This window comes from Lagopus leucura, unplaced genomic scaffold (genome assembly GCF_019238085.1).
Source record: "Lagopus leucura isolate 7727_CA_CO unplaced genomic scaffold, USGS_WTPT01 Super-Scaffold_100088, whole genome shotgun sequence".
Lineage (NCBI taxonomy): Eukaryota > Metazoa > Chordata > Aves > Galliformes > Phasianidae > Lagopus > Lagopus leucura.
In genome coordinates this window covers 461,989-471,692 of record NW_024962319.1, presented here as the reverse complement: position 1 = coordinate 471,692, position 9,704 = coordinate 461,989, and the positions used below count along the sequence as shown (strand labels likewise).

Here is a 9,704-nt window from a genome sequence, read left to right as displayed (position 1 = left end):
CCCCCCCCCCCCCCCCCCCCCCCCCCCCCCCCCCCCCCCCCCCCCCAGCAGTATTTTTGTGGGTCAGCAGTGGGGCCATGCAGCAGCACCCACCAACGATGGTGCAGTGGGGCACAGGGCCAGGACCCCCCCCCCAGGAAGAGGCTGAGCCGAGGGACGGAGCCCCGCTGCAGCTGACGATTGCACAACGTTTTATTTTTCGGGCATTTAGTAGCCACACGCTTCAGCTGAGCTGTTGCACAACGCTCTTTCTTTTATTTGGGGGGCAGGATCGCAGGGGCAAATCGCGGGGCTTCGCCTCCCCCGATATCCTCCCCCCCCCCCCCCCCCCCCCCCCCCCCCTCCGTGTGAACGCAGGCAGAAGAAAAAGAGGAGCAGAAAGTCCCGCTCGGTGCCTTGGCTGCATCGGAGTTTGGCACAGCCCTACCCGACGCTGTGCCCACGGCGGTGGCCCCGTGCCCACTGCTGACTCACAGCCCCGTGCCCGGATCCCAATCCATCTCACTGCCTTCACCCACGCAGGTCTGGGCGGCTCTGGGACGGGGACCATGGCGCTGCCGCTGCTCGCCCTGCTCAGCCTGGTGCTCGTCTGCCAAGGGGAGCAAAGCCTCATGCCCCCCAACGAGCTGAAACGTAAGTGGGGGGTTTTGGGGTGTAGGGGTGGGGAGATGCACGGAAAGGATGCTTGAACCCATTGCTTTTGGGGAGGACGTTCACTGCTGGCAGCGGGGAGGGGTGAGTGCTGTGCCCGTGGGGATGGGGCTCAGCATCCTCATGTGAATATGGGACAGGATCTGGATGCTTAAATGTGGCTGCTGGGTGGGGGGGAACCCATGGGTGACACTGCCCAAATACTGTCTGCAGAGGGGAGGGGAATGCAGCCCCAGCTGGGTTAAGATTTGGCTTTTAAGTAATTTTTTATTGAGTTTTGTGAACTTGACTTTTGTGAGCAAATGTTTGCGTGCACTGGGGGAAATTCGACTCGTCTTGGGAGCAGTGAGCTCACAGCTACTCATCCTTCCATCCGTCCTCTGTCCCATCCATCCATCCTCCCCCTCTCCCTCCCTTCCATCCTTCCTCCCATCCATCCTCTCTCCCTCCCTTCCATCCATCCCCCGCCATCCACCCTCCCTGCAGAGCTCTCAGCAGCTGGCAGCAAGTACATTGACACTGAAGTGGAGAACGCCATCAATGGGGTGAAGCAGATGAAGACACTGATGGACAAGACCAGCAAGGAGCACCAGGCAATGCTGCACACGCTGGAAGAGACCAAGAGGAAGAAGGAGGTGAGTGAGGTGGGGAGGGCTGGGGGAGCAGGGTTGCAGGGAGCTGATCTGGGGGGCTGTGCCATGCAGGAGGCGGTGAAGCTGGCCTTGGAGAAGGAGAAGCAGCTGGCGGAGAAGCAGGAGGTGTGCAACGAGACGATGCTGTCACTGTGGGAGGAGTGCAAGCCCTGCCTCAAGCACACCTGCATGCGCGTCTACTCTAAGATATGCCACAGTGGCTCGGGGCTGGTGGGCCGCCAGGTGAGCTGGGCTGGAGGTGTCATAGGGGCGGTGGGGCTTTTGAGTTCCGTGCTGACCCCAATCCCACCACAGCTGGAGGAATTCCTCAACCGCTCCTCGCCCTTCTCCATCTGGGTGAACGGCGAGCGCATCGACGAGCTGCTGGATCGGGAGCAGCGGCAGGAGCGGCGCTTCGAGGACCTGGAGGAGCGTTTCGGGCTGATGGAGGACGGCGTGGAGGACATCTTCCAGGACAGCACCCAGCTCTACGGGCCCGCCTTCCCCTTCTTCCGAACGCCGCCCTTCGGTGGTTTCCGTGAGGCTTTCGTCCCACCCGTGCAACGTGTCCACCTGGTGCCACGCAGGAGGCTGTCCCGAGAGCTGCACCCCTTCTTTCAGCACCCGGTGCATGGCTTCCACCGCCTCTTCCAGCCTCTCTTTGAGATGACGCAGCGCATGCTGGATGGGGGGCACGGCGCCTGGGAGCACCCGCTGGGAGGCTGGGCGTCAGGTAGGAGCGCTGCACCGCCGCAGTTCCCCCTCCTTGTCAGCGTGGAGGATGAGCTCAACCCTAATATGAGACAGTGGAGAATCCACATGGAAACCTGGGAGCCTTAGGCTCTGCCGTTAGCAGAACTGGGATGGGTTTTGGGGTGGTTTTTGCCTATAGTTGCACCTCAGGGGGGGGGCTAGATGCCAGAGGGATGAGTTGGTGGTGGGTTTGGATGTGCACATGAGGGGCCGTCCCCATGTTGTCACCATCCCTGCGTTGTCACCTCCGTCACTGTCTGCTGGGTCAGAGCCATGGCTCCACGCAGGGCAGCTGGGAACAGTGCTGATTGCAAAACAGAGGTTGGAACAGAGTACTCTGGTCCGGAAAATGTCTCGTTCGGGGCCAGGAAATGTTTTTCGGTGAAGTCAAACTTGCCTGGAAAAAGTGCTTGAATGGTTCACAAAAGCCCTGCGGTGCAGTCTGGGCTTGTTGGACCAAGGCCTGGAATGGGGGATGTCCCCCATCCGTGTCCCCCATCTATCCATTGGCCCCATCTTCCCATGGTTGCCCAATCCTTTGGTCCCCCATCCATTCATGGTCTCCCACCATGGTTCTCCCTCCATCCATTGATCCCCTGTCCGTTGTTCCCATCCATCCATGGTCCCCCATCCATCCATTGGTCCCTTATCCATGGTCCCTCATCCATCCATTGGTCTCCCATCCATTGTCCCCATCCAACCATGATTCCCCATCCATCCATCAGTCCACCATCCGTGTCTCCATATCTCTGCTGGGGTGATGATGGCTGGCCAACGTTCCCTTTGCTGTGGCCACATTTTGGGCAGTCCCAAGTGTGGGGAGCTCCCTAATGCATTTCTCTCTGCAGAACCCCGTAACTTCAGCACCGATCGCATGGTGTGCCGTGAGATCCGGCGCAACTCAGCTGGCTGCCTGCGGATGCGGGACGAGTGCGAGAAGTGCCGGGAGATCCTGGCTGTGGGTGGGTAGGGGGGCAAGATGGGGGCTGTGCCTGGCTGAGGAGGTGCAGGGTGAGGTGGGGATTGGGCTATGAAAGAATGGGGGGTATGGGGATGAGGTTCAGGGGGATGGGATGCAGGGAGCGGGGATGCAAGGGGATAGAAGGGATGGGGACGCAGGGAGTGGGATGTGGAGGATGTAAAGGATGGTGATGCAGGTGATGGAGACACAGAGGATGCAGGGGATGGGGATGTAGGAGAATGATACGCAGCGGATACAAGGGGTAGGGATGCAGTGGATGGGGCTACGGGAGATGGAGAAGAGGGATGCAGGAGATGGAGGTGCAGGGGGTGCAACGGACAGGGATTTAGAGGATGGAGGTGGGGGGGATGTAGAGAATGCAGGGGATGGGAATGCATGGGATAGATGGGGGTGCAGGGGATGCAGGGAATGGGGACGCTGTAGTGCTCCCTGACCTCCATCCATGCCCTGCAGACTGCTCGCAGACAGACCCGGTGCAGAGCCAGCTGCGGGAGCAGTTTGAGGATGCCCTGCGCCTGGCTGAGCGTTTCACCCGCCGCTACGATGACCTCCTCAGCGCCTTCCAGGCTGAGATGCTCAACACCAGCAGCCTCCTGGACCAGCTCAACCGCCAGTTCGGTTGGGTCTCACGCCTGAGAAACCTCACGCAGGGCACTGATGGGTTCCTGCAGGTCACCACGGTGCGTCCCTATTGTCCCCAGGGCTCTGCCAAAGGCTCTGGGCCCCCCTCCGTGGGTGAGGGAAAGTGGGTCAGGGGGAGAAAGAAGCGATTGTCTGGTCCCCTCTGCACAATAGAGGCCGTGGGGCTGGATGCCAGAGCTGGGGAGGCAGCGTGGGGGTGCGATGGGGACTGAGCCTTCTCTCTGTGCCTCTTTTCCTGCAGGTGTTCTCCAAAACTCCCAACCTCGAGGACCCGTCAGCCCCTGCAGACACGCAGGTGACGGTGCAGCTCTTTGATTCAGAGCCACTGTCGCTCACCGTGCCTGGGGACATCTCCTGGGATGATCCACGCTTCATGGAGATTGTGGCCGAGCAGGCACTGCAGCACTACAAGCAGAACAACACCATGTGAGTCCGGGTCCCCGTGTCCCCTACTTCCCCATCCCCTGCATCCTCTAGGGCTGTATGCAGCAGGCTGGAGCTGCTCTGAAGCATTAAAACCCTCCAGCAGCCCAGGCTGAGGGCTCAGCCTCCTTAGGCTGGAGGCTGTTGTGCCTCACCCCCCCTCCCTTCCTTCCTCTGGCAGAGAGTAGCTGTCCCTCCTGCTGCCCCATCCCCACATCAGTGGGTCAAAGGCCATCACCACCGCTCCCGCTGCTGGGCCCTTCAGGGCCTGAACCAGACAATAAAGGTAGAGTGAACCTCCCCGTCGGCTGCGCTCTGCGCTCTCCTCCCGTGCCTTCTTGGGCTGTGCCCCAGCACAAATAAACCTTGCGGAAAAAAACAGCTGTGCAATGCTGGGATGAGTCGTCGGGTGTTGCGAAAGGGGAGAAAGCGGAGGGCTGCCATCACTGACACCTTCCTGTTCCTGTTCTGGGGTGAGCAGCTGGCCTCCCCAGAGCCAGCACAGCAGGAACGGAGCTGCTGCGGGGCCGTGCGTGGGCCCCCCCATGGCTCACTGCCTTCTCTTTCCCATGGCAGCTGGCTCAGCTGCAGAACGTGGCTGCTTGGGACTGACACACAGATGCTGCACACATCGGTGCTCTCATCCCACAGGGATGGGGGGAACACAGGGATGGGAGCACACAAGGAACACACCATCCTAAGGGCAAACCCCATCATCCAGCACCTTGCTGGACCCTCCCCTCTGCCAGGATACCACAGAGCAAACCATGGGCAGGAGCACTTTATTTGGCAGCAACACAGGTCGTGGATCAGTGGGGCCAGCCCCATTGCGAGCCCTCTGCCTACCAAGCTGGCCCTGTCCGTGCCAGGGAAGGGCAGGCATGCACAGCCCAGCAGTGTCCTCCCCACGCCTCCATACAGTGAGGCAGCAGAAAGGCTCCTCCTGGAAGGAGCACAAGTCCCACAGGTCACAGTGCTCAGCGTTCACTGTTGATGGCAGTGTTCTCTGCATGCAGCAATCCCTCCCGCTCGGCCTCGCTGCCATCAGCCCTGCTCCGGGCCAGGCGGGTGAACACAGGGCGGTGCAGCCCGTTGTAGAGGGCAGCACCCATCAGCAAGATGGCAAAACCCAAGATCTGCAGGCCATGGAAAAGCTCCCAACCCACTGCCAGGCTGACAGCCCAGATGACGACGGTGCGGAGGCTGTCCAGCACCATGCGGGTGGTGGCACTGATCTCTTTGGTGACGCTGATGCCGGCGAAATTGAAGAAGGCGATGCTGCTGATGTTACCCAACAGGGCCAGGGCGATGAGGGGCTGCCGGCCGATCTGGCAGAAGGCATCGAGGGCATCCTCCAGCACCTGCCGGGGGTTCCCGCTGAAGCTGCCCGCTGGGATGTAGTACATTGGGACCAGCAGCAGGGCCAGGATGATGAAACCGAAAAAACCTAGGGAAAGAGACACACGAGACAGAAGCTGGCTTCAAGCACAGCCCAAAGCTACCCTTTCCCCCTGTGCCAACCATTCCTGCACTGTAGCATCCAGCCCCCAAACCCCATCGGCACTCCCTGCCCCCCACACAAAGCAGCTCTCTCTGCACTGCAGCCCTTTGAGCAAAGCCTCTTCCCAAAAATGCCCTCAGCCAGGCCCCACGCAGCAGCAAACCTTCAGTGCCGACAGCCCGCAGTGGATGCACGTCGTGTTTGTAGACAAACTTCTCCTCCAGCACCATCTGGATGGCAACAATCACCTGTGCCATGATGATAAGCAGGTCACCTGAGGGGAAAAGAGGGAAAGGTTGAGCCCTGCACCCCTAGGCAGGCAGTGTGGCTGATCTGGAGCTGTGCACAGGGAGGTGGCCAGGGTTATTTCCCTGCAGCCACCCCACAGGGTCACCACATACCGGTTATCACCTCGCTGAGCTTGTGCTTCTGGTCGTGGCTGCTGTGCAGGTCAGCCAGCCCCACCACCACCAGCCCCACGATGGTGACCAGGATGCCCAGCCACTGGCTCAGCTCCAGCTTGCGGCCCAAGAAGGCCACAGAGAGGAGCCCAGTGAAGATGATGACGGATCCTCGCAGCATCTGGAAGCTGGAGGCGCTGGTCATGTTCAGGGCTGCGTGGGGAGAAATCACCCTTGAACTGTGTGTGCCACCACTCCTCTGCTCAGGGGTCTGCACCCATCCCAAACGCCACTGCAGGAGGCTCTGAGGTCTCAGAGAGGCAAAGCCTCTCCCCAGCACTCACCCACATACATGATGCTGGTCCCAGTCATGTCGCAGAGTGCAGGGGGCAGGAAAAGCAGCGGGCTGAAGGGCTGTGATGGCGCCATGCTGGGCTCCGGCCTCTGCCGGTCCCTCCACAGCAGCAGGTAGAACACAGCTAGGCAGGAGAACTCACCCAGGAACATGCCCACGGCCTGTGGGAGAGGTGGGTCAGGGTGGTCGGACCCAGCGGGATGCCCTACAGCACCAGGCTGGGCTCTCACCTGCAGGAAGGGGTGCTGGAAGCTGTGCTCTTCCGTCCCACTGCAGCCAGCAGCGCTGAAGTTGTCAGCCCACCTGTGAAGGAAAGTAGCAGGGTTAGGGCAGGAGATGGAGCGTAACCCAATGCACACCCAGCACTGGCTGTGCCCTCTGGAGTTGTGAGTGTAGAGTTGTACCTGCCAGATGCCACTGGGACAACCTAGAGAGAAGGGAGTGACCAAAGGCATTCCTGGCTCTAGCTTGCTGCTCCCAGTGATGCTTGGTGACAAAACCACAAGCAGCCCCTGACCTGGAGGAAAGCAGCGTGTGAGTCACAGCTCTGGGGTCAGGGTACAGCACCGCCTGTGTTTCCCAGATGCTGGGAAGAAACTGCACTGCTGGCCCTGCTCCCAGCCCTGAGTGACAGGTGAGGAAATGGACACCGCTGTGTCATGCACCATCGCTGTGTCACGCACCGCTGCAACCCACTGTCCCTGCTCCCATTTCTGGGAGAGGAAGGATCCAGCCATGCACTGAGCAGAGCAGATTGTGGGGGGTGATCCTGATGACCTCCCTTTACTCATAGGTCACCAACTTTGGGGGCGATGGGCCAGATGGCCCCAAAAGGAGGCTGGATTGCAGGCTGTGAAGGCAGCAGCTCCCACTCAGCCACAGTGTTTGGGGGTACAGAGTACAACACCCCTCTTTTGGATCTTCCAAGCCAAAATATTGTCCATGCTGGACAGAATGGCACTGTCCCCATGGTACATCTCCGAGAGCCTATGCAGGGCTGTACCCCAATCTCTTGGTGACACCACACAAGAACACAGTCCCCATAACATCCCAGCACAGCCCCCATGAGCAGGTGACGTGTGCGCAGCTCTGCTGTGTGCCGCAGAGTTGCTGAGCTCAGGGGAACAGGCAACAGGAAGGCCCCAGGGGCTTTGCAGCCAGGCCAGCAAGATTTCAGTATGACTCATCCCCCTCTGACCGCTGCAGCCCCTCCGTGTGTGTTTCGCAAGAGCCTTGGACAGGCAGCTCACTGCTATCTTCTCCCTCTGTGTTAACACCATGCCTCAGTCTCCCCTCCTATGGACACGGTTTGCTGGGACTAAGGCCAAGCAGAGTCTTAATGTCATCCCTGCAGAGCTGTGCTGAGCGGGACAGGCGGGTCCATCCTGCTTGGGCAGCTCTCAGCAGCACCCACCTCATCCTGCACACAGCTGGAGCTCCCTAGGGAGGGCTCAATCACAGAATCACAAAACAGTCAGGGTTGGAAGGGACCTCCAGGATCATGAAGCTCCAACTCCCCTGCCACAGGCAGGGCCACCAACCTCTACATTTCATAGCAGCCCAGGCTGCCCAGGGCCCTATCCAACCTGGCCTTGAACACCTCCAGGGATGGACGGGGCATCCACAGCCTCTCTGGGCAGCTGTTCCAGCACCTCACCACTCTCTCTGTAAAGAACTTTCCCTGACATCCAATTTAAATCTTCCTTCCTTCAACTTCAAACCATTTCCCCTTGTCCTGCTGTTATCTACCCTTCCAAAGAGTTGACTCCCCTTCTGTTTGTACCCTTTAGGTACTGAAAGGCTGCAATGAGGTCACCCCGCAGCCTTCTTTTTTCCAGACCGAACAAGCCCAGCCTGTCTTTTTAGGGGAGGTGCTCCAGTCCCCAGTACAGCCCAGGATGAGCTGCAGCACTGAGCAGGTGCAGAGAAGCCGGGTTGCAGGATGCAAGCATCTGCAATGGGCCCAAGCAATCCCCAAGCCCCACATTTCCCCTTTCCTCCCGCAGCAGCAGCAGCAGAGCTCCCAGTCCAGGCTTCGCCCTCCCCTCCCAGTACCACGCGGCTCTCACAGCGCTCTGCCCAGCTGGGGGTACAAAGCGAGGGGCTGGGGAGGGCTGGAGGAAGTGCTCCAACAGCCGGGGGTGGAGGCAGGAAGCCCGGGCCTAGATGGGCACTGGGGCCTGGGTCTGAGTCTGGGGTCTGGGACTGGGCCTGGGGCTTAAGTCTGGTATGGGGTCTGGGATCTGGGCCTGGGGTATGGGACGTGGGCCTGGTCTTGGGTCTGGGGTCTCGGGACTGGGTCTGGGGTAGCCCCTCAATGCCCGGGCGGCAGGGAGGACTCACTTGGCCGCCAGCGTGTTGATGGAGCCGGTGAGCAGCATGAGGGCAGCCAGGCCCAGCTGGTACCGAGACCACGCCATGCTCCCGCCGCCGCCGCCGCCACCTCCCACCCTGCACCGGGGCGGCCGAAGCCCCGCCTCCACTCGTCTTAGCCCCGCCCCCCGGCGCTTAGCCCCGCCCTCCACCCACCTCCTCTCTCTCCCATTGGCCACGCTCTCACGCTGCCTCGATCACGCCCCCTCCCTCTAACCACTCCCCTTCCCCGCCCCTCTGTGCGTGGCCACGCCCACTCCGCACTTGGCCACGCCCCTCGCTGCCCGCAGGCGGGCCGTGCACTCCCCACGGCGCCCCCATGGGAGAAGGAAACGTCTGCCTCCATGCTCGTGTCCCCACGCCCCCCTGCCCCCGTACCTCCGTGGTGTCCCCCTGTCTCCATGTCCCCATTGCCCCCTGCCCACGTACCCCAAAGCGGACCCCTTTCCTTCTTGTCCACGTGCCCCCTTGTCTCCATGTCCCAATGTCCTCCAGTCCCCGGGTCCCCCTGTCCCCATACTCCCCATGTCCCCGTACCGCAGGTGCTGCCTTGTCCCCATGTCCCCGTATCCCCCCTTCCCCATATCCCCATGTCCCCGTATCCCCGTAGTTCTCCCCCTTACCCTTATCCCCCCCTCCCCATATCCCCCCACGCTGTCCCCGTGTCCCCGCACTCTCCAGGCGCCACCAGATGGCGCTGCAGGATCGGTGCCACCCCGCCTCTCCCACTCGTGCCCCCACCTCGAGCGGGGCCGCATCCCCCCCCACCCCTCACTCTCTCGTGGTGGGGAGCATCTCCCAACCCCCACCAACCCCTCGAGCTCTCGCTGTATCCCCCGGCCCCGCGTAGGCCCCTCGCCCGCCCCCCACCCCCCATCCCCGACAGCCGGAGACGAATTGTTTTTCCATCCGACGTCAGCCCCGGGGGCCGTGACCCCATGGGACGGGGGGAGATAAGAAGCGGAGGGCGGGGAAGGGGGGGGGGGGGGGA

At 61.3% G+C, this 9,704-nt stretch overlaps 2 protein-coding genes across 3 annotated transcripts in view; one reads left to right on the top strand and one right to left on the bottom strand.

Moving 5' to 3' along the window:
• CLU (clusterin) overlaps positions 1-4,464 on the top strand; it is a 4,921-nt gene extending 457 nt beyond the window's left edge. For both annotated transcript variants that reach the window (XM_042887487.1, XM_042887489.1), the window contains exons 2-9: positions 523-633; positions 1,138-1,286; positions 1,356-1,526; positions 1,599-2,016; positions 2,885-2,998; positions 3,472-3,698; positions 3,902-4,086; positions 4,265-4,464. In XM_042887487.1, the coding sequence (XP_042743421.1) occupies positions 549-633; positions 1,138-1,286; positions 1,356-1,526; positions 1,599-2,016; positions 2,885-2,998; positions 3,472-3,698; positions 3,902-4,086; positions 4,265-4,271 (1,356 nt within the window). In that variant the 5' untranslated portion in view covers positions 523-548 and the 3' untranslated portion in view covers positions 4,272-4,464. The remainder of the gene's footprint in view (positions 1-522; positions 634-1,137; positions 1,287-1,355; positions 1,527-1,598; positions 2,017-2,884; positions 2,999-3,471; positions 3,699-3,901; positions 4,087-4,264) is intronic.
• Positions 4,465-4,848: 384 nt separating this feature from the next.
• On the bottom strand, positions 4,849-8,785 carry SLC35F6 (solute carrier family 35 member F6). Its single transcript, XM_042887504.1, has 6 exons — positions 8,684-8,785; positions 6,571-6,643; positions 6,330-6,501; positions 5,986-6,198; positions 5,748-5,858; positions 4,849-5,530 (listed from the first exon to the last, which is right to left on the bottom strand). Exons 1-6 carry the CDS (start codon positions 8,758-8,760, stop codon positions 5,061-5,063), a joined length of 1,116 nt encoding a protein of 371 aa, XP_042743438.1. The 5' UTR covers positions 8,761-8,785; the 3' UTR covers positions 4,849-5,060.
• Positions 8,786-9,704: the final 919 nt, after the last annotated feature.